Source organism: Calidris pugnax, unplaced genomic scaffold (genome assembly GCF_001431845.1).
Source record: "Calidris pugnax isolate Ruff unplaced genomic scaffold, ASM143184v1 scaffold24, whole genome shotgun sequence".
In the NCBI taxonomy this organism is placed as follows: domain Eukaryota; kingdom Metazoa; phylum Chordata; class Aves; order Charadriiformes; family Scolopacidae; genus Calidris; species Calidris pugnax.
This window is the reverse complement of record NW_015090922.1, coordinates 27,597,294-27,621,594: the sequence shown is the minus strand read 5'-3', so window position 1 is coordinate 27,621,594 and position 24,301 is coordinate 27,597,294. Positions and strand designations below refer to the sequence as shown.

At 39.0% G+C, this 24,301-nt stretch overlaps 2 protein-coding genes across 4 annotated transcripts in view; one reads left to right on the top strand and one right to left on the bottom strand.

The window, feature by feature from the left end:
• Positions 1–3,848: 3,848 nt before the first annotated feature.
• On the bottom strand, positions 3,849–16,994 carry ARV1 (ARV1 homolog, fatty acid homeostasis modulator). The gene is made up of 5 exons (XM_014951091.1): positions 16,699–16,994; positions 7,788–7,907; positions 6,021–6,174; positions 4,532–4,756; positions 3,849–4,057 (listed from the first exon to the last, which is right to left on the bottom strand). The coding sequence occupies exons 1-5, from the start codon at positions 16,972–16,974 to the stop codon at positions 3,951–3,953; spliced, it is 882 nt and encodes a 293-aa protein (XP_014806577.1). The 5' UTR covers positions 16,975–16,994; the 3' UTR covers positions 3,849–3,950.
• Positions 16,995–17,026: 32 nt separating this feature from the next.
• Positions 17,027–24,301, top strand: part of TTC13 (tetratricopeptide repeat domain 13) — a 38,398-nt gene continuing 31,123 nt past the window's right edge. For all 3 annotated transcript variants that reach the window (XM_014951090.1, XM_014951089.1, XM_014951088.1), the window contains exons 1-3: positions 17,027–17,234; positions 21,262–21,356; positions 22,959–23,034. In XM_014951090.1, the coding sequence (XP_014806576.1) occupies positions 17,030–17,234; positions 21,262–21,356; positions 22,959–23,034 (376 nt within the window). In that variant the 5' untranslated portion in view covers positions 17,027–17,029. The remainder of the gene's footprint in view (positions 17,235–21,261; positions 21,357–22,958; positions 23,035–24,301) is intronic.

Sequence of the window (24,301 nt, the reverse complement as noted above, 5' to 3'; positions counted from 1 at the left end):
ATGCTATTCAAACTGAAAATGAATGTTAATTTTAAAAGCTTGTATTTGTGATTTTACAAAACAAAAATTAACCAAAGAATATGTACTGATAGGGCTTTTATGTTCTGTCCAGTTTTGGAAACAATAGAGCTTTACTTTTCAACTCCAGATGGCACTGTGGTGCTTAACACTACCCAATTGGGGGAGAGCTGATGGATTGCAAAAGCATGCAAGCTCCTGGAAAACAATGGCTTTCTTGTTTTATGAGAAATCAGCTGCTAATAGTTTTCCAGTGCAGATGTCCTATTTTACGTTCAGTTCGGTGAAGACTGGGCTCACAAATGGCAGTTTATGTGCCTGAGACACGACTCGAGGAAGAAAGGGCTCGCTTGTCTGTACTTGCACGAGGTCATCAGGGTAGTAGCCCTTGCTTCTACCAGCACAACCTAATGCAACACACACTATTGCAGAATGAAGGGAGAAGCTCTGCTGTTGCACAGCTCTTCCTATTCACAGTGATTCAATCTACCTCTGTACAATTGGCAATTCTTCTCATAAAAGTGTATTTTCAAGGATGGAGTGCAATCCATTGAATTAATGAGTAACTTTGGTAAGGAAACCCATAGACTATACTCTTTGGAAGACTTCCCTTGCCATTCCATATATTCACTTAAGACTATTACAAAAACGTCTACAATAAATAATATTCTTCCTTCAGGTTCATCCTTCAAAAATCTAGGAAAAAAAGGAAGTTCATGTATTTGCTTAATCATACAGTCATCTATAGTGCATCTCTTCTTACACATTAATTTTTTTTGAGATTCTATCCCCTTAAGTGTTTATAGTCTTCTCAACTCTTAATTTTGTAGAAGTCTGCCCGACACCTACATTCTTTTAACGCCTTCCTAGCTAATATGCTAATTCTCCAATTTTATATAGAGTAATTTCTACATACTTGTTACCTGACCTATGGTCCCAGTTAAAGTTCCCAGCTCCCACTGCGCAATCACTAAACAGTTGCTCAACCCAAGTCTGAGTAACATCACTGGTTCTTCTGGGCATTGCATCCAACAGGATTCTAGAATTTGCTCCACAGGCCCATGAATTTCCCATAGGCCACGATAACCCACAATTCCAAGCAAAACTCAAAGAGTTTGCATGGGTTCATTTGCAGGCTGTTATTTTTAACCAAAGTTAATCCTTTGCCATTAGTTAAGGAAACAACTGAAGACATAGAAAGGGCAGGCGATTTGTCATACATCAATGACTATTTCATTACAAAGAGTTTATGAAAGAAACCACACAAAGCAGAATGTCCTACATTACTAAACAATAATGATGCCTCTGAAGACTAAACACCCGTACAACACCTACTTTTGTTCCACAGCTCTGTAGCTCTTAATTTTCTTCTCCACCCTCAAAGTTGCATAAGGACAGTGGTGGCTCCTGAGAGCATTACAGAGCGCATAACTGGTATGTTATTGGAGTATGTGACACAACAGACAAGCATTTCTACTTTTGGAATGTGTTCCTGTCCATTCTAGGTTTTCTGAATAAAACTCAGAATATGTCCTGAAGTATTTTTTTTTAAATTCAAAATAAACTTTAATTTAAGAAAACTGTTCCCAAAACAAAATTCATATACATGGTATTTACAATTTTGCTGCTGACTAGGTAATATTTACATGTAATGCAAAATCTTCCCCTTGCATTAGTCACACTTAAATGCACTCCACTCAGCCTTTACACTGAAACTAGTGCCAGAGTAAACAAGAGAGAAATTTCTGAAAAAAAATAATCTTTTTCATATAACAATGACACACATGATTAATTAAAAAAAAAAAAAATCTAACCTAAGAGGAACAAACCAAAGCACTGTTGTTATACCATTAGAAAAACTAAATTGGCAATAGATCAACGTGCATTTCCTGAAGAGGAACATACAGAGTGGTAAGAAACTTTATTGGCTGCAATGCTAAGGTCGTTGAACCTAAGATGAACAGAGAGCTGGGTAAAAGCCAGATGACAACTACAATAACAAACTGGCTTTGGCTTAGCACCAGCATTTTCCTAGTGCATATTCTTCTGTCATCCTCTCTGCTGCAGCACAACTTCATTCCCTTTTAATCTCAAGGCAGAACGTGAAGGAGGAAGATAAAATCTTCCTCCTTCAGCATCCCTGAAGCTTTTCTAAAAGATCTACTGCTCTTTCTCCTTGCACCCTCTCACCCTGCACCCTCTGTTGCAAATCTGTGCTGGTGTTGTGGGAGGAAGATGAGCACTATTCAAAGCACCTTTGTTTTTAAAAAAAAACTTTTGGGGGTGGAGTATCTCTCCAAATCTAATTACATAAAGCTAAGTATGTTCTAGGTACCCTGTTGCCAAAGCTGCAGCTCAGCCAGTGAGCAACTCCACACCTACACTCAATTGTCTGGCTGCTGATTCACATCAGTAGCAAGGTGGATCCGTCATACACCGTCAAAACTATGTGCTCACTGGGGCAGCTGCAGCATTAAACTGTCTCATGTACTTAAAAGAAGTTGCAATTTTTTTTTTCTTTCTCTAGCCATACCATTATGTGCTCAGAAAGATGTCAAATTTAACACAAATGGCACATCAGTGGTGTCAGTCTCTGACCCGTTCAACAGGATCAGCAAACTTTTGTTTTTCTGACCAAACAACTTACCGTGGCATGGACAGTTGCACGAGACAAACATCTCTGATGTCTTGTGTGTCATAATCTAGACTTACTTTAAACCTGTTTGGAATTAACTTGAAGATGTTGCAAAATGCTATTTGATACATTTTGCAAAAAACAGATAGGAGACTGCATCTCAGGTAAATGAAGAACGGAAGTAGTATCTACAGCCTTCTAGTACTGCCTTCCAGAACTGAAGCAAGAGAATTAAACATTGGATGGAACATAATGGAAACTGGTCTACACAGAAGAAGTAGGTTCACGTCCTAATTACTGTCTTGTTGAAACTGATTCTGTCAGTTCTATTGTGGGTGATCTAGCCCTCTTCTTTGCCTGCTGGGGAAAAAGGTGCAGAACTTCTATAAATGTTTCTTTGCTAATTTAGGCCCAAGCATATTTTGGTTTTTTGTTTTGTGTGGCTTTTTTTTTTCCTAACAAGTACTAGTCTTTTGCTGAGCAGCCTCATACTTCACTTTTTGCTTCCACTAAACCTGCTGCAAGATGAGGCCTGGATGCAGGGGATGTGGCTTAATATTAAATGCAGAAGAAGCACTCTCTTAAACAACCTTGTATGCTGGCAATCTGAGCCCTTTCAGTCTGTGCTCAGCTTTCAGAACAAAGCAGCAGCATTTATGAGATCACATAAAAATTCAAGCCAGTTAAAACTATAGTTTCTAGAGACTACTCTAGAATTAGGTATTTTATTATTTTGGATTGTTAAATAAACAGTCCAGAGAATGCAGCTTAGTTTTCCCACTGTAGTTTAACTCTGCAATACTTGACTCTTCTCTAATAAAGTGCTTGCACATGTTCACTTCTCTCTTTGAAAATCTCTTTTTTGGGAAATATCAATTTTGGCTTTTACATTTTTCCACTGACTCTTTTCCTTCCTCTTAAGGGAACAATTCATCCTCTTCTTTCTGCCAAAATGCAGTGATTGGTAACAGTGCTGAATTTTTTTAGCGTACCTTTTTTGTTACAGCCATAGCTATGCAGCCAGATTTGTAAAGCTATTAGCATAGTGACACATTCATATTTTTTAATGGGAAAATAAACAAGTTAAGGCTGAAGTTTTACACCTCACCACATTAAATAGCCAAACTTCTAAAGTTTCTCATTTTAACTCATCCTAAAACTGTCTACATTCACCACTAATGCAAGTTTTTGTCTCCTATCCCCTTCTTTATCAGAGTCTTTGGAGCCTGCTGGGAGAGATCATTCTTAGAAAGTGATCATCATGTTGTTGGGATTTCTTCAGATCTGGATTGATGTTTCAAACATCCCATCCCATTTTCTGGAACAAGCAGACCACACCATTTTCCAAAATTAATCCAAAGAAGATGGCCAACCAAGGGAGCACTCGGTTCAAGTTCAATGTAACTGCAAAAGAAAACAGAACAAATTTATCACTTACCATTTAAGAAGATCATAGAAACTATGTGAGAATTCACATTAATTTGTACGTATATGAAATCACACAAATCTTTTAAAAGCCTGCATTCCAAAGCTATGCATGAAATTAACATGAAATTTTCATTTTTCAGAAACAAAAAGAATTCTATTTTATGTTTCAATGATCCATGATGATTTGTCTCAAATTCTAACTGATGGACATAATAATACAGCATATACAAAGAGACGATGGTGAGATCAGAGATGTTTTTACTTTTTTTGATAAAGTGTTTCGTTTCATTCACTTTCTATTAAAGTCTAAATAACACAGTTTTAAGCTAGAGCTGTTTCAGTCACATATCTGATACCAATTAAAAATAACTGTAACGGCTTCTGTAACAGATGCATTCTCTTACACACATTCTATACAAATAATGTAGTAATAAGAAACCAAAAACGTACCTCTAATTGCCTGAGAGTTTGATATCAAGACAAACACTTTTATAAACGCAAGGCACAAAGGCGTGTAGTCATGTTCCCAAATAACAGCTGGAATTAGCAAAAGCTTTCCGTAGCTGGATAACAGTAGTGCTTTGAGAAGTAACAGGAAGTCAGACTTTGTTTTCAGCATCTCAGGTCTCATCCACCATAAGGTAATAAAAATGCCAACCAAAAATGAAGTTTGTTCTAAGAGAAATAAGAGGAGTTGGAAAGAGAGAATGAAGCACCAAAATCAAGTCTTTTTCTGGATAGATTTCAGTGAAATGATGTGTCCCAAATGCAACTGAGCCACTATTTTTATTTGCTATTTAAAAGACACGCAAAGCATGACCATGTCCTCCATCTCCGGTGTTCATTTTAATAGGCAAATGTTACGATTACTTACTTAAACTAATTCAGTATCATGACATTCAGAATAATTCTATCAATCACAGAATTCTATCTGTAGGATTGTCATACTCATCATTTCTGACACCATACATAAGAGCCTCTTTACTTTTCCTTTTTAACAAAAGGAGGGTTTTTTCAACTGTCTGTTAGCCTGTAAAAAAAAAAATCAATACTTGTCTTCTTTGAAAAGGTCACCAGCAATGAACCCTTTCCATCCAGCATGAGAAAGAACACTAGGGTGAAAATATCGTTGAGCTATTAGACTTTTTTTGACACCACATCCCTGTGTAACACTGGAATTAATGCAGATGTCAAAGCAACTCTCATGACAACTGTAACAGACAAATTACTGCTGAAAAATGAGTTCCCACATTTTTACTGACATGTTATGAAAGCCTACTTAAAGCAACATTAGACAATAAATGACTTAAGTTAAGCTCCGAATGTCTAAGGGAAATACTAGTTTTAGTCCACAGGCTTGATTTAAACACTATCACCAGGAAGAGTATGAGAATAAAAATACTAACCAAAATAAAAGAAAAACCCTCCCCTTCCTTCAAATGTAATCTTAGAGCACAGAAGTATTTAGTCTTTACCACTGATGACACTACTCTGTATTTTTGTGTATTCATTTAAAAAAAAAATCACACATATACAGATTTTCCCAATTATTGTTTACTTCTGTAAGGATCACCCTTAATGTTTTATCAACTTAATGAGTAATGAACCTTGAAGTCAACATAATATATGGAATAAATCTGAGCTCTACATGGCTCTTCAAACTATGTAAATGGATTCAAAGATTTTGAAATATTGCCACTTTTCAGTGTTTTGATATCTAATGCTGATCATATCAGTATGAACTCTAATCAAGATCAAAATATGCATTTGCATTAAATGAAGGCAAGTTATAGAATACATGTATAATCATTTAACCAAACTGTGTTGGACATGTCATCCATCATGTACTCATTTGCGCAATACAGGCTTGTTGAAAGACTCATGAAGTTATTCAATGCTTAAACAGCAGATAGTGATATGAACTAATCATCAATCTTACCTAAAGAAGCTATACCAAACATTCTATAAAAATCCCATTCCTTGGCATATCTGATTAAGTCATCAGGTTCTATATTTTGGCTTGAATCCTGTAGTTGCAACCACCTGAGATAAGCTTCACAGAGCAAACAAAATACGCAGAGCTTCCCATGAATCTGGTAAGTAAAAGAAAAATAAAAGCGTTAATATTAAATCATCATAAATTGAAGCATTAGTAAGAAACTGGTATTTTAAATACATTTCAACATCTCTAAACAAAATTTTGTTTAGAAATATTAGCAAATTACTTCCGTGGAACCACTAGTTTAGCACATCATTCCTTTAGCATCAATTAACATGACAGGCAAATTAGAAGGTATAGAAAACTGCATGAATAGTTCCATACAGAAGAAGGTATATAACTCTGGTTTCAAAGCCTGCTCTAGACTTCTTTAAAATTGGGAAGGCCATTTCAGTTAGGAATATAAAAACAAATTTGTGCCATAGCTAGTACAATTATACAATCAAAAATTTCAGTTTAAGGGCAACTACTCCATTCAGTGAACTGGTTTAAATAGTGTTGTTTCACTTTTTCCCTGGGACAATCTCCATTAGAAGAAACTGGTCATGTAGTTATACCAAAATCATTTCTTAGTTCAGATAAGGGTGAAATACCAAAAATAAATGGAGCAATATAACCAAACAAAGCTTAAAAATATCCTCTGAAGTGATTGCAAGAATGATGTTCTGAGGGCCCACAGTTAGCATGTTTCTACATTAAACAGTCTATAAGCCAGTATGTATGTGTGGTGTATTTTTTTTATACAGATGTAAATAAACCAATGCAACTTCTGCACATGGATTCTGCTTTTCCCATTAGAGCCTAGTTACGGCAATTGCACATACATGCACAGGCTAAGCCAGTTTAAAATTCAACTCAATTCATTTGAATAAATGAAATTTCCACAGATGAAGCCTCACAGAAAACCAGTCTCCAAAATCACTGAATTAATGAAAAATCTGTAGTCAGATTTATGCTTGAAAGACGAGGCAAGTTATTTATCTACATTGCTTAACACTGCACTGGTCAAGAGGTATCAGCACGAACAGGGCATGCACTTACGCTCGGATAGTTTGCTCTAGGTTAGCTTCCCTCTCCTGGGAAATCAATCCTTAAAGTAAAAATATGCAATTCTGGCAGAAAAGCTGCACTTCTACAGTCCAGCCTGGCCAGCACAACTAAGTTGACTTCGTAACTGCATCAACAATGCTTCACGTGAAAGCTGCTATCTTTTGCTAGAGCTTGGAGGGCATGGTGATTATTCAGGAAGAAACTCATGAGAAATTAATACAGTAGGTTTAATTGGCATAGTATTGTTAATGTGGTACATTATGCTACTATAGCTCATTTCAGAAAGAATTGTTCCCAACAGAAATTTAATTTGGAAATTAATTTGAAATTAGATCTTTCTCTTCCAGTGTAGTTTAGCACATCATCCTTTTAACATTAATTAACATGACAGGCAAATTAGAGGGTGTAGAAAACTGCAAGAAGAGTTCTGTACAGTTCCTTCTCTTTTAGCAAGTAAGATGACTACTGTATTTGCTGGCATTGTGACATCACGACTGTGGACAGTAACTTTCTTAGTAACTGCTAGAGTTTGAGATTTCCTGTGTTGCATTTACAGCATAACTGGTTCAGCTTGCTGGAACATGTGGAAGGGCAGGAGAACACTTACCAAATCTAAATATATCTTTAACCAAAAAAACTAGGGGCATAACAACTTACATTTATCTTCGTATTGAAAAGAATGTGCCTGTATGCTTGTGCTTTACATAAAATTGCATTAATCAAGATGATAACAGGATCATACTCAATGTATTTGTCCACAGGTTTCTGGCAGGATTTCTGAAAGTCACAAAATAACAGGAATTAGAAAAAAAAAAAGAAAGAAAGAGTTTATTAAATGTTCCTCTAATCTTGACAGAACTGCATGAATCCAAACTAACTATTCAATTCTTATCAGTCTTTCCTTAATGTAATCTTTCATTTTCAATAGGTTTTTAATCCATCCAGAAAAATTGCTTCCCCTTCCTTGACACTACAGTTGACACACAGATTCCCTTATAAAACATAAAGACACATTATTGATTTTTACAGGCTTCAGATTAACACAGATAATAAACTATGCAAGGATGTACTTAGTTGCTGTTTTGTGCCCTACAGATGCCAAAGAACAAACTATCTTCCCAAACTCAAGAAATGGACCGGGATTTTGTTAAAGGTTAACTAATCATGGCTCATCTAATGAATATTTTTGAAGGTATTTTTTGGTATTTTGGGGGGGGGGAATAAAAAAAAAAATTAATTTCTTCTATAATTTCCTTCTTTTAAGAGATGTTTTACCCTCATATTCTACCTTTTTCTTCCTTTCAAGAAGACAGTAAATATATGTTGCTGTTCCACTGTTCTTCCATACTGGCAAATTGTCTAGATGTTTCAACTGATTTTCCATTTCAGACCAAACACCAATATATCCAGAATGCTGATAATGTAGTTTTCACACACAGATACAGCCAAAGAATCAGAAGTTGCTAGTAAATAGTGGTAAGACACTAGACTATTACCTCTCCAATACATCTGCTGTGCCTACTAGAGCACATTTCACCCGGACCACTGGGAACTGCTTGTCGTCAACCCCCTTAAGATTTATTGACTGACTTGGATGGGTGATCTCTCCTTGACTTGAGTTAAATGGAAAGGGCTAGCAAAAGGCAATTATACTAACTGTGGACAGGATGGTTAACTAACAGTCTTACAAGAGGCTCATCTAACAGACCTGGAGGAGAAATAACTTCTAGCAGAGAGTGGGGAGCAGGAGGAGGCGATCACAGGAATCCCTTCAGCTCAAACAAGTGGACTTGCAGGAGGGTGCTTCAGCTTCCTCCTGCCGCTCATCCTCCTGCCTGTCCTCAGCTAATCCTGCTCCCCTGGGCCTCCATATCAGCTGCTGTGCTCAGAGTACAAGAGACCTAGAAACAATCTCCATTTCCATTTTAATGAGTGCTAAAAATACACTAAAAATGCAGCTTTAGGCAACACACACCTCCAGCCCAACTCCCAGGAAAGAATGAAAAATTCTTTTCAATTTGATAGGGATTCCATGTGTCCAAAGTCAACTTTTCCTTGCTATTTACAAGAACTATTACTGGAGAAATTGAGAATGCAAAATTTCACTAGAAATTGACTCAATAATCTCAATACTCTCTATCAAGAAAACATCCAAACAAATGTTTAAATTTAATAGAGCACCAAAGGAATGTTGCTTACCACTAATGAGTGTTTCTTAGTCCAACTCAAGAAAAAAAAACAACAAACAAATTTGGATTAGAAAAGTAAATACTGTGTATGACAGTACACAAGTTAGAGATAATGAATTCAGAAATTGACTCAATTAACTACCAGTTCGATAGGTCTAAAATTAAAGCTAGAGAGATGGAAGAAAGAACATAATTAACCGAAGACCACAGCTACAGGATTTAATAGAGTGAAAAAGAAATTGCAACTATAATTAAAGGCAGTGTTTTGCTTCATTTCTTTCTACAGGGAAATCATTAACAGATATTCTTATAAATGGTAATTTACATATGTCAAATCTCTAGGTTGATGTAGCACAGGAAAACTCCAATTTTTTTATAGGCTTATTCACACAAGCACTGGACAAGCACATACAAAAGAAGATTATTCTTGAACACAATGGGTGTCATGAAGGTTAGATGAAGGATATCCTACATACCTCGGCATTTATTATGCTCTCAAGTTTTCCCATAACACATTTATTTCTTCCAGCTGTACTACTAAAACATCTGACACTAACCTTAAATACCTAGGAAGGAAACTTGTGACTAGAACCTGACTTCAGCAAAATCAATGCAGTTAATGCAGTTTAAGTACATATAGGTTTAACTAGATAGCTTTATGTAGTTAAAGGGACATAACTCTATGGGCATTGATAATCACCAGCACTTCCAGAGAAGATCAGCATGAGCAGCTCAGCTCTGGAGAGTTGCTTGATGCTGACTTTTAAGACTTTAGTCAGGCAGTTTAGAGTGAATACAATACTGGTGCTCATTCCCAGCTCATTCCCAGCTGCAGTTCTGCGCAACTGTAGTCAACAGCCTGGTGACCGAAGAACACACATCCTTAACAAAACTGAGCTTTTTCAATCTTCTTTGGGGATTTCTCAAAGAAATGCCTCGGTTAACATAATAAGTTCTAAAATGATAGAATGGATTTCTCCATCCTTTTAACCAGTTTTTAATTTCTTCCTTAAATATGTAACTGACATCAGAAACAACTGGTATCTTTCCTTGAAAAAAACAGACATTACTTTGATTAAAAGGTACTTTCAGGTAATTGTGCAGAACATAAAGGTCAAGCTTGGCACTGCAAACTCTATTTATGCCTCATCTTCTAAATTGGCAAATTTAAGGAAAATTATGAATATTTGATGCGGACACACAGAAGTCCAACAGTTACTGTGCTCCCCTTAAAAAGGGCGTTGAATGTATTTCAATATTCTAATTAATTTAAATGGATATTATTTAGGAATTGTTTGACTAATCAAGTATTTAGGAATATTTGACTATGTTTGTCTGCTTTTTAAAAAGAAAAAGCTTAATTACTTAGAAATTTGCTTCGTTATCTTAAAAATATTATTTTTTAAAAAATGAGCAAAGGTAGCTTTAAGAAAAAACAGAAATCTTCAAAAGCTAGTACAACCATGTTCTTCATCGTGTAGCGTACCAGATTCTATCTGATCAAAGCACTCCAAAACAGTTAAGGAAAGTAACATATGTTTTAACATCTCAGTTGTATTAAATAAGACAAAAGAAGTACTGAAATGTTAATTCTGAATGCATGTTTATCAGCCTTTTATAAAACACGACTCAAAAGGCATACCTCTTCTTTGTTCATCAAAGATACTCAACTGCAAACACAGTTCACAAATGTACGCCAAATACAGTACAGTGTACAAATATTTGAGGAAATACCTACTGTCACTTAAGGGCAAAATTCTCAAAGTATATGAACATTACTTTTTTAGAGTGCTCTCTCTCCAACATTAAAACACAACTGAATTTTTAAGTAAAAGTATTTTGGGATGGGGGTGGTGGAAGGGAAAAATGTTCTTAAAAAGGAATCCACAGGACACGACAGAAAATAAAAATATACATTGAATAACCACGCTTTATCCTGAACTAAAAATACCATGAAAACCACACCAGGAATATGTTTGCAAATCTCTGGTAATTAGAAACACCAGTGAAACAGTCTTGTTTTAGTATTCTTTTCTCCAGGGTTTGGAGCTTGGCAATTTTTTTTATACAGCAAATTTTAACAATATGTATATAGCTTCAACATGAACATAGTTCCATTTATTAGGGCAAACTAACACAGACCCATCATCTTGAGAGAATGCCCTTAATCCCAGTTGCACCCTTAAACAATAAAATGTAATTAGCTGTGCTGCTTTCAGGAATGGGTTCTTTATTAGGGATGAGGCTAAGTGTCATAATAAGCTGAAAAACAATACAGCCCAGTTTCAGATGCATTTAATTTCAGAAAACTGAAAATAAAAATATTGTTTTATAATTTTCCTATGTTTTCCAGTACGGAGTTTGCCTGTAGATTAAGTTATGTAAATAAAAAAATAATCTTTGTACTCTTGACAGATTCTTTATCTTACCACATAAATGCTTTGCATTCAAAGCACTTACAGTCTCTCTGCCTTGCTGCAATAAAAGAGCTTTTCAATTATTTTTTAATTGCAGAAAAGCTAAATGAAGTGTGCACTGCTCAGGCAATTTGGCTTTCTTATTACAAAACACAAGGGGGATCTTGACTGAGCTCTACATATTGCAATGAATAATTTCTTTCCCTTTGTTGGGGTCTGGAACGATTAACATTTTTTAAACACAACAACATACATGTAATTTAAAACCAAATTTTTAAAAATGTGCATATTTTTCCTTCTATTTTTGAATAAGTCAAGTTTGCTAATTTCCTTTTATATTCATTGCACCTTGACTGCAGAATTTATTCCAGGTTAGCTGAATGTGGGGTTTTTTCCCCCCTATAGCATTAATACTGATTATATCATTAAGAGCGGGAACATTATCTGAACAGTATTTTTTGTTACTTTTGTAATGGTTAGTTCTTAACACAGTCAGTGAAGATTTGTTGCATTATTTACACATTATTTAAGTTTTAAGGATCTCGAAATAATTAACAAAAAGCTCCTCTATAGAAAACCAGCTCGGCTTACTTTTACCATCACTTCTGGTTTGGAATAGGGAATATACCAGCATGTTCACAGCCTAGGACTAGAACCAGACCCATGAGTTGCAACACGACTACAAGTCACCTTGTTGGAGAGAATCCTAACATGCCTGCACACACACACCCCCTCTCCCAACAACCTCCGCCACCCCCCAGTTATCACACTGAAGAAAAAACATATTGAACAGGTCTCCATGAGGACGTGAGTTTCCACAGAGTGTTATTATCCATTTTTAAGTACCCTTAAATTCTTTTTAAGGAACAATAATCCACCTGTCTCTTGTAATGGCACTCGCACAGCAAAATGTACACAGGATGAGAAAAAGATTCATTCACTAAATGCAAGTCTCGAGCAAGAAGGAATGTGCAGTAGCAGAAGCTGAACTGGCCTTGGTTAAACAAAACAGATTTAAAAAATTTACAGAACTTGAAGAATTTGTGGCAGTTAGCCACCTTGAAGAGCTCTTAAGAAAAGATATGACCTTTCCATCCTGAATTTTATTGTACTGTGTGGACTTTCATGTCTGACAGAAGAAGGTTTCTTTAGTTTCTTCTGTACCCGTTGCAAATTTCCAAACAGGATGGTAACACTTGTGAGGTCTTTAATGGTTGCCTGAACTGAAATGACAATATGGAGCTCAAAGAAACTTTTAATTATTTTAAGAGCAATAACAAACACTGCAAGAACTAAACTGAAGCAGCCCCATGAATATTAGGCTGAATTTCCAAAACTGTACTCTAATATTGCGGGCTGGAAACAGATGTTCCCTAATGGAAGCTTTTAGTATTTGCCTCTGGAAAAAAATCCATTATTCTCTTCATCAGATTAATAACAGAATACAAAATCATGGAATTTTGCTTAGGCATTCAAATTCAAGTCTTCCACCTGAAAATCATGTGCAGATCAGGCTAAATGCATTTAAAAAATAGATGTAGAAGATGCTGTTGGAAGAACTTAGCTCCTTCAACCTCAAGGTGATGTCCTGAAAGGTGTTAATGACAAGAATATCCCAAGATTGGCAAAAACCTTTTAGATTTAAATTTATTAATTTATCAAGGATAACTTTAAACTAGGATTGGGGCAAGTCTGTAGGTCAGTATAGAACAGTGATGATCTCGGCAATGTTGTGCTTGTTCCTAATTTTCTGGGGCCCTTTATACTACACATCATATGGAACAAATGTTGGGTTGTTTGTTTTTTTTTTACCTTATGTGTCAGTATTTTCATGTACTACTTGAAAATGGGAATGAAACACAAGTGTCCCAAAGCTTTTGAACCAAAAAATTATCTAAACAATGTCCACTGGCCTCACTTTAAGTATCATTATGCAATCTTTCTAGGTACTTTTTATTTTTCTCTCTTGAGCTACAATGGAGTAGCAGTACTCAATGCTCTAATTCCACAAAGAGATGAAAACTGTTCTCAGGCCGAGTGATCACACATTCTAATCTCACCTCAGACTTCCAGTTTTTCTCAAATACTTTCAGCTTTTCCTAAATTTTTAGAGGCTCACACTCTAAATTTTATAAATACCTGACAGAAATGATGTTTCACACCAGTAAGTGGGATCTTTGCATCTTCTGAAGTGGAGAAGACTCCTAATCTATCATTGTTTTCAGGTTAAGATGATTCATAACACTGACAAACTCATTATAACACTACTCATGAAAGTTTATGAAGGGTATTAAATGACATTCTGTACTTGACTAATTTTTGTTGCTGGTAACGTGATGCTGACCGACTTCAGGTCTCTGGCTGAAGCAGAGCATTGCCTGCATGGAGTAGAATGCCTCCAGAGGGTTTGTGCACTGACAAAACTATTCTTCCAAATTAAAAGGAAAAAGTAAAACAAGAAGTGCCCTATTAGAAACCATGAGGTCTTGATACCTGGAGACAACAGCAGTGCTTTCCTGCAATATGCAGGTAAAGCTGAATTCAGATCAGTTTTGATCTTGGCAATTTTCTAACATTCTCATCTCCACTTTACAAACTGTGAGCTAACGTGTTTCTTACTAACACGCTTCATATTGCCTGTTCCTCATGTGGACTATTCCTACTCTCAGCACTTTCTGGGTGGCCAGAAATGGAGAGAAAGGCTCCACATATCATAGGATACACATCACATATAAGCAAGTAGAATTGAGGCTGCAATTGATCCATGACAACCCACAACAAAGAGAGAGGAAACAAGACAGGTATGAGTAAGCGAAAAATGGTACCGTTCTCCACCTGCATGAAGAAAGGTGGACAGAATTCCAATTTGCTAGGAACATGTGATTCTTTGCTCTTTCTTTTACTCCTTTTGTTAAGTCCTTTACTCTTTTTGTTAAGAGTTTAAGTTAGTGATGGACACAGCAACTGGGACTTAAGTCTTCGATTCTGCATGGGATGCCACAGCTCTGGAAGACCAAAATCTTCAGTCCTCAAATGGTTAAATGCTAAGAGGAACGGGTGCCACCTACTGGCTCCCAGTCTGCCTTGGAGATTATCACAGCCAAATTAATAACCATAACTGATGACCTGGGTTTACAAGATGTGCTAAATCTTATGTGATATAGCTGCAGGCATAAGCTTTATACTTGTTCTTTTGTATTCAACTTGTCCTTGATTTCAAAGATGAGTTTGAAGCTCCACATTAAAGAGCTCCAAAGAAAACCATGTGCATTTTTATCATGTACCAATGATTAATTTTTAATACATGATTTGACTACCAATGATTCAATGTAGTCCACATCCACTTCTAAACACAACACATTATAGCAGCACAAAAAAGCAGCCAAAAATCATTTTTTCCTTGCAGCGTTCATGTCTAAAGCGAGCACAAATCTCTATTACTTTGTTTGTCTTGTACCTAAGGAAAGTGCTGATCTCTCCCGTTTTTGCAAAGTTTGCAGAGATTTTTGTGTAAAATTTCAGCTGGTTTATTCTCTACAGCAACAAGCTATTTTAACTGACTGCTGGGCTGGGACAGAAAAGGATCTAAATCAGCTCTTTCTAATATCATCAGTAATTTGTACATAACTTATTTTCACAGCCTCTTGTTGACAACAGAAGCTGAGTTCTAATGTGTACCTCTTTCAGCTTGAGATAACCACTAATTCTCCAAATATAAACTGGCCACAGACCGCTATGATCTGCTTGCCTATGATCTCTTTTTGATCTAAGAAATGCTTGAATGACTCAAAAGTCATAAGGCTGTAATGGAATTCATCACACGTTTCATATAAAGCTTTCTGATCATCTGTTTATTGCTCCATGGTTAGTAAATTAATCCATCTTCTATCAGCATTCTCAAAATGCCAAGGGCTACAAGACTGGGGGAAACAACCACAAAGGAAGTTGGAAGGGTACACAACTAATTCCTTACAAAATGCAAAATATTCAACAACTGGCTCAAGCACAAGGTTTCCCAATTTTATAAGGAGCAGAAAGGATGTTGTGAAACACTTTCACAGATGAAATCAAAGATTTTAAAATCAAGATGTAGAATCATAGAATGGTTTAGTATGGAAGAGAGCAATTTCCTGATACCTAATCTAAATCTACCCTCTTCCAGTTTGAAGCCATCACCCTTTCTCCTATCACTACATGCCCTTGTAAAAAGTTCCTCTCCAGCTTTCCTGTAACTCTCCTTTAGGTAGCGGAAGGCCACAATAAGGCCTCCCTGGAGCCTTCTCTTCTCCAGGCTGAACAACCCTAGCTCTCTCAGCCTGCCTTCATAGGAGAGGTGCTCCAGCCCTCTGATCATCTTCATGGCCCTCCTCTGGAATTGAATAATTATCAGACAAAACCTGACATACAGATATCAGGAAGAAATCTTTCACTATGAGGGTGGTGAAGCACTGGAACAGGTTGCCCAGAGAAGCTGTGGATGCCCCATCCCTGGAGGTGTCCAAGGCCAGGCTGGATGAGGCTTTGAGCAACCTGCTCTGGTGGGAGGTGTCCCTGCCCACGGCAGGGGAGCTAGAACTAGATGATCTCTAAGGTCTCTTCCAACCCAAACCATTCTGTGACGATTTTATGATTTGGGTCCGGCTGTTCCCCAACTGCCCTGAAGTTGCCCAACGACGGTGCCAGGCCCAGGCCTGCCTTTCAGCGAGGGTAGGACACAGAGCGGGGGGGACAGGCCCGTTGCCACAGGGCCCCGTTCAGAGGCGCATCTGGGCCTGCCGGGAGACCCGGGGGCGATGGCGGCGGGAAGGACGGCCCGCGGGCCAAGGGCCAACCGGCACCCGGGCGGGGCGCGGAAGGGAGGGAACGCCGCCACGTGCCGCCGCATGCTGACGTCGAAGCCCGCCCCTCGCCCTCCCCTCCGGCCTCCCTCGCCCGCTGCTCGGCCCCGCCGCCGCGACTCACGCAGATGGAGATGCGGAGCACCCCGCGCTGGTAGTCCCTGTACAGCTCCGCCGCCTCCCGGTTGCACTCGATGCAGCGGTAGGCGCCGAGCGCCGCCATGGCACGCGAGAGCACGCCCCGTCCTGTCAGGGCTTCAAACCGCCTCGCTTCTGCCTTCGGAACGGGGTCGCCCCGCGGTGTGTCCTGGGAGTTGTAGTTTTTCGTCTCACTGAGGTCGGGTTGGCCGTGCCAGCACAGAACTCTATGTCCCAGAAGACAGCGCGGCGGCGCCCCCATCCCCGCCCTTCCCGTGAGGCGTCCTCCGTCCCCGGCCCAGGCGGCCGCGGTGCACATGCGCCTTGGAAAGATGGCACCTGCCGGAGGCTGCGGAGCCGTGAGGGGGTTGTGGGTGCTGCTGGTCCTGCCGGCCCTGGCCCGGGTCGCGCTGGCCCTTACCGAGCAGTACCCGACCTTGTCCCTGCTGAAGCAGCGCCAAGGCCCGGCGGGGGGCTGCGCCTCGGCGGGGGAGTGGGCCGAGCAGTACTCGGCCGAGAGCGGTGAGTCGGGGGATGCTGCCGCCGTGATCGCCCCCAGCCTCGCCGTGGGGCCGTTCGCCCGGCGGCACCGCGCAGCCCCGAGGCCGGGGGTGGGCGCCGCTTTCCTCTCGCCCCTGCGGAGGGCGGCGAGAGAGGGAAAGGCGTGAGGGCCTCGCCGCCCGCTGAGGCGCCGGGGGTGGCAGAGGGGACGCCGGCCCGGCCTGGCCCGGTGCGGGGTGCCGGCGGCTGGGCTGCGGGCCTTGCTGCGGTTCAGCTGACTCACACCGAGGCGTCTGGTGTGTGTGAGCCGCGCCCGCCGGCTGTAGCCTTGTGCCGTCCTGCTGTGCGGGACAGGGACTGCTGCGGCGGCACTGAGCTGGGGACAAGCCCTCGCCCCTCGAGTGGGTGAACTGTCAGGCCTGTACTATCAAGCAGGAGGATTCTTCTGGTCCCACTTGCCAACCTGCCCAGTCTAGCTGCTGGACGCCACGTGCTTTTTAATCCTTGAGCTCAGTAGTAGTCGGACAAGCCAACACTTTGTGCTCTGGGGCCCTCAACATAAGAAGGACATGGATCTGGTGGAGCAGGCCCAGAGGAGGGCCACAAAGATGATCAGAGGGATGGAGCACCTCTCCTGTGAAGACAGGCTGAGAGAGCTGGGGTTGTTCAGCCTGGAGAAGAGAAGGCACCAGGGAGACCTTATAGCAGCCTTCCAGTACCTAAAGGGGGCTACAGGAAAGCTGGAGAAGAACTTTTTACAATGGCATGTAGTGATAGGTGAAAGGTTGATGGCTTCAAACTGGAAGAGGGTAGATTTAGATTAGATATCTGGAAGAAATTTTCCACTATGAAGGTGGTGAGGCACTGGAACAGGTTGCCCATGGAAGTTGTGGATGCCCCATCCCTGGAAGTGTTCAAGGCCAGGCTGGATGGGGCTTTAAGCAACCTGGTCTAGTGGGAGGTGTCCCTGCCCATGGCAGGGGGCTTGAAACGTGATGATCTTTAAGGTCCCTTCCAACATAAACCATTCCATAATTCTGTGTTATCGAGTTGAATATGTCTTGATTCTTTTTCAGCTACAGTTAAAATATTTTGCTGGTGAATTGGATGCTCTTCTTTACGAGCACCAAGTTCAGGTAGCAGATCTGGTCTTTTTTGAGTTAATTGATAGCTTCTAATACAGGCGCAGTCAAAACTGTTTTTATGTGCTTAAATATCTGTTGCATCGAGATCACGAGACTTAAGTAATCTTTATCATGAGCATAGTGTGAGTGTGCTATACAAAAATGCCAACCTGAATCCCAATGTACATGTAATACAGATGAAGGAAAAGGTTTTATGAATTCGATGCAGCATAGGCACTCAATTATTTATATGAGAATAACCAGTGCTGTGTCACGACTGCTTAGCTGTTGGTAGGGTTATTTTCCCCCCTTATTTCATAATTCTGTGCTCAGCAAGGACAATATACAGTTAGTATAATCCACTCAAATGTACAAACTTTCTAGAAATAACTTGTTATGAGTTTCCTGCATCTGCTTTTTTTTTCACCTTTGTGTGTGCTTTTGTCATCACAGCTTAAAGTTATTTGGTTAGTTTTTATCTATATCAGCTGTGTTAAGTAGGTATTTTATATCAGCTGCTTTTTTGGGGGGGGTTGGGGGGAGGTTGGCTGCAATGGTTGAGAGCCATAGTACGTGAACACTGAATCAGATCATGAAGGTTATCTCAGGTGACCATTGCTCCAAATCACTCAAGCTTAAGCATAAAACCAAAAAGACTTTCACCCAGTGTTAAGATAAAATCTGAATACCATATAAGTTAATAAATGGCAAAGCATTTGATTATATCTCTTCTGTTACTAGGACATGAATGATTGACTCGGGATATTCCTTCAGAGGTATATTTGGAAGATTAGATTTTGGTTTAATGGTGGGTGTGGTTTTAAAGAGACCAGTGCAACTAGGATTGATATAAGAAATTCTGCTTAAATCATCAGGTACCTCAGGAACTTTGCATGCACTGATAATAAGGTAGCCCTTAATTACAGAACAGCATACTTAACCACAAAATAGCTGTATACCAATTCACTCCTTGCCATTTAAATCCTGTGGCTAAATAAATTTCCAACTGAAAATTCCCTTGGGCTCTCAGTCTTTGTTTTACTACAAGCTTCCCAGAAGCTGGGGATCTCTTCGTCTCAAGCAGTCTACAATGAGGTCCAGGGTAATTTTTCTGGTGTTTCTATTTGTTCATGAAGTGGTCAATGAGGCAGTGTGGTACAGGTCTGACTGTATCTACCTTGCAGACAATGGCAGATCCATTCTTCCCCATGAGTAAAGCAGCTTCTTGTTCCAAGAATTGCAATATTTGAAGGGTCCTTTCCCCCCTTGTAACAGATAGGCTGTTCTTATTCCCTGCCACCTTGTTAAAAAATTCCTTCACTAAATTCTTGCTGTTATGCAGAAAAATATTCTGGAGGTAAAATGTTCCTGCACCTCTTTGTTTTGTTTGTGAAGCAAAAGTTGCTCAGTGAGTCCACAGTGTTGTCTCTTAATGGTCATTGAATTATGAGCATCAACACAGAACAAGTACTGTGTTAATAATGCTGCCATAGCACAGGAGGGTTTGTCCAAGGTGAAGAACAAAGGGCAGTGTTGAAACATCTTACTGGCAATGTTTTTTCTGGAAACCATGGGTAGTGAGCCACTGTTCTTCCTGGACTTCTTGACTTTAAACTTTGGCCTTCTGCTTTTCACCACTCTCGCTTCTGTTCTAAAACTTCTCCCACCAGTTATCGGTTACGGTTCAACTTAGTTCCAAGTTTCTATTTACAGGGAGTGATTTTTAGATGCTATTGTGATTTCTCCTTCTAAGATGACTTCCTTTTTCTCTTTTAGTACTGTACTTGTGAGAAATGGGGCGTTAACTAACTGCAACCCTTATGTAATCAAAATATAAGAACAGCACTGCCTATAAAAGTGAATTAGAAACACATGCTGCCACCTAGTCTTTCAAATTTAACATCAAACTTTTATTTACAAACATTAGGGGAGATGATAAAATTTGGTATTTGTGAGATTGATCAAAGAGATAATACTGTTTATTTGTTTTTTCTTTGGTCTTGAAATATTTCAAGTTAATAGAAGCTTTAAGATCTGGCTGGCTGGGGCTTTGAGCAACCAGGTCTAGTGGGAGGTGTCCCTGCACGTGGCAGGGGAGTTGGAACTCTGTGATCTTTAAGGTCCCTTCCAACCCAAATCATTCCATGATCTGGATTTAAACATTTAAAAGCTAAAAATTCTATTGTGATAATAGTTAAAGCACCATGTAGGTGAAGTAGTAGCTTCTGGAGTCTATAAATCTGGAGGGTTTTGTTGATTGCTGTTGTTACTTTGTTTCATTTGTTCCCTTTTTTAAACTTTTTCTCTCCTGCGCCAACAAGCTGTGTTGGACTTCTCATAGGTTTGAATCGATCTTATACTTTTTGTAATGGACTCCTTAGTAATATACCTGTGAGGACCTTTGTATATGTTCAGTTAGTTAGGTTTACTGTTCTGTCTGCTTTTTACAGTCTTCATACTTCTGTCTCCTGAACTTCCAGCAGCTGCTGCGTGGTCCATTCCATTTCTTGTCCTCTCTTGGGATTGGAATGCTAATTTGGTCTTTAATTTCTTGGGCCAGAGAACACAATCATAATGCTAAATGGGGACATCAACCCCAAAGTTTTCTTATTTGCTTCCAGGTGTCTGACTTTTATCCCTCCTCCTTTCTGTCCCCTTCCCCTGCTCCTCCCTTCCCCCCTGCCATGTATTTTTAACCAAAAGCATTAGCAGATGTAATAATAAAACTAATTATATAAAAGCAGTCATGTCAACTATTGCTTCACTGACTGTATGTGTGCAGAAAGCGCTTCATGAAAGTTCTGCCCTGTGGAGTGCCCAATGGGGAAGCTGTTCAGATGAACAGGAGGAAATGTGAGATGTGATAATAGAACACACATGTAACTTTTTGAGTTCCTAAAGCTGTTTTCTCTCTTTTCCCCCAGATTCATCGTTTTTGCACTTCCATGAATCAGACTGTGACATAGGAGGGTCTTCATCTTGTGAATCTGTGCTTTCTCTCAACACAGAAAAAATTTTGGTATGCTATCAAGAATATAACGTACAAAACAATTTTAATAGATTCTTGAAGTCATTGATGATTTTAGCTGCATAATCGGTTAGAATGAAGCTCAGGCAAGTTACTACAAATAGAATCTAGTAATCAGTAGGCATAGGTCCCCAAAAGGCTTAAGTATGAGCAAACTTATGTTGCTCACAGAACATCCTAGTACTCCATCATGAGTCTTTAGGGTTGTTAGCAGTTTCAACTAATTGAAGCTGATGTTTCCACAGAAGGTTAATTTTTACTTGGATTGTCTACCAATTAATTTTTTATTTTTAGAGGTGCAGGGGCTATGGCTGAAAAAGTGAAAGGTGCATTATTTTTTACCCAGATTAACTACCTAAGGAAGTTTACCACAAAATGCATGTAAAAGTAGGAGTGATGACTTGCAATCGCTACAGAAATGACATTGTGCACAGATTATAGAGTTAGAAGCTTCAGACTATATTTCACTAAATGTAATACAGACATGCTATGTGGAGTATATTCTAAAGAAAGAAGAGTATCTCTTGGTATATACATTATTAGATTAACAGGGTAGAAACTGCAATGGGATCTGGCCAGTTACTTTTGTGCTTTGTGGATTATTAAAATGTGTGTGTTACAGACACAAGTAATGAGGATACTTTTGATTGAACGAGCCAAAAAAAGTGGAAGGGAGGAGGACAAAGTGCAGTCCTCTTAGTAGAGGAAATGAGGAGTTAAATGTATTCTCTGAAGTTTAAGGTATTTAACTGTCTTCTCTGAAGCTAAAGATGTACATATGTGCTGTTTAGCTGAAGAAAAAGAAGAGAACTCAGCAGTCAGAGAAGTTATTTTGTCCCTTTCTTGCTTCCTAAAACAGTTTGGAAGACCTATTAATTAAATGAGTGGTTTGTATTTTTCTGACATAAACTGCTCTGGTAGGTTTACAGTTGTCTATGGAAAATACTTGTGAAAATGAACAGAGTATTTCTGAGGGGTTGTATTTGGCAGTATTTTTTTTCTGTAGGTACATTATTTGGGGAATAGAAATCTTAGATGAGACTGCAGTTGGGTGAACAAATTCTGTAACTGATAGAAAGTTACTGTTAAAATACTTATTACTGTCAAATCATGCTGTTGAGTTAAACTTGTGTTTATTGCTGGAGTGATACTTTTTTGAGCGTTTTATTTTCAGTATTTTACTCTTCTGTAGTACCCTTTCCTTTGCAGGAGGCAAAGGAATAATTATTGGGATAAAGACTATAAACTTTCCTTTGAAGTAGCGCATGGTCTTTCTACGAAGAAAGCCTTCCAAAACTTCATGTTAAGCAGATGTAATGTAGAAACATCAGCCACTGGTAAAATGCTGACAATGTCATTTCACCTGGGAGATTGGGTTAGCCTTATGTTAGAGAGGGTAACAGCAGCACTTAACTGGACAGCAATTTTTCTCTCTGTGGAAGACGAGGAAGGAGTTTGTTTTCAGTTACTTTAAAGAAAGCGCATTAGTCTTAACCTTTTGATTTAAGGCATTCTCTTAAGGATTTAAGACACAGGTTTTCTATTGAATTGTTTACTGTTGTTTGCTGAACAATTAAACATGATGTTTTACAGAGTCAAGCGAAGTTACTGGCAGAGCAAAAACGATTTCCATTTGCTACTGATAATGTCAACACAAATGAAGAATTGGGTAAGATGTCTTATCTAAGGTTTATGCAGATGAATTGCATACTAATTATTAGCACTGAATGCTTTGAAACTAAACTGATTATTCCTTAGTGATACATTAAAGTGACCTTAACAAGCCTGAAAATACTGTGAGTTTTCCCTGATTTCATATAATGTATATCTCTATTCCTAGAAATCTTTTCTGCTTCACTCACTAGAATTTTTCACTGTGTCTGCTTAAGCAGGTGTTCAAAAATCATTTTGATTAAATCCTGTTAAACAGTCTCAGGTACTTCCTGCTTCCCTTTTTCTGTCATTGATGACTGAATGGAATGTGTTTTCTGTCAAGCATAGATGTTGTATCTGTCTTCCCCTCCCCACACACTCTTCCCATCAACACTTAAAAGCAGCAGGAGGACTTTGGAATTATGTCCTTATACAGGCTGCTACTTGATGTTTATTCAAAGCACACTCAGCACAGAAAATCGAGGCATTTCAAATAAAGCAACTGGAAATACTTTTTTCAAAGGACTTGAAGAAAGGAGTTACACTACTTCTCCATACTGGTATCCTCTATAGGAAGTGGAGGTATTATGAGGTGGCAAAGATATCGTTGAGGATGTATGTCAAGAAAGGCAGCAGTCAGTCTGTTATATAAGGGCAAAGTGAGACTTTCCTCATAAGTTGTCTAATGAAATTAAAACAGTTGAGTAATTTTTTTATTGACATATTTTCTGCCTTCTTAGACTTATCCAGGAAAATTTTGGGACAATTTTTTTTCATATTCCTAGCATACTTAATTTGGTTCATAGAATCCTGCAGGGAATACTGGACTTCTATCCAGCAAAAAATATTTAAAGCTTTTAGTTTCACCTCTGTAGACTTGGAAGACTGTGCCAGAAGGTTCCTATCCTCATGTTTGGCCTGTAGGCTGGCACCTACCTACCCACTTTATTTCAAGTATGTCATGGTGTGAGGAGCCTGGGTCTTCCTTGTTTGGGCATGTTACTTTTAGCTGTCCCGAGGAAAAGCAGTGTGAAATTTATAGGACATTCTGAAGCAATGTTGGTACCCAAATACTTGGCATAATGGACCAATGTTAATCCTTAGATTTTTCACAATAAAGTATTCACTTGTATTTTTTTTTAGTATTTAATTAAAGATGAAAAGAATATTTGAAGAGAGAAAGTTTCAAAAGAAGCTGTTGCTGTGTCAGCTATTAGCTGCCCATCACTTGTCATAGTTTTACAGATGTAATCTACAACTTCCTGTATTTTACCAAGAGTCTT

Excerpts from the sequence above, each read along its gene's own strand:
- ARV1 (XM_014951091.1), bottom strand. The coding sequence starts at position 16,974 with ATGGGGGCGCCGCCGCGCTGTCTTCTGGGACATAGAGTTCTGTGCTGG. Across the intron at positions 6,175-7,787 it reads TTTTCAATACGAAGATAAAT|ATTCATGGGAAGCTCTGCGT; the intron begins GTAAGTTGTTAT and ends TTTACTTACCAG. Across the intron at positions 4,058-4,531 it reads AAACTCTCAGGCAATTAGAG|TTACATTGAACTTGAACCGA; the intron begins GTACGTTTTTGG and ends TTTCTTTTGCAG.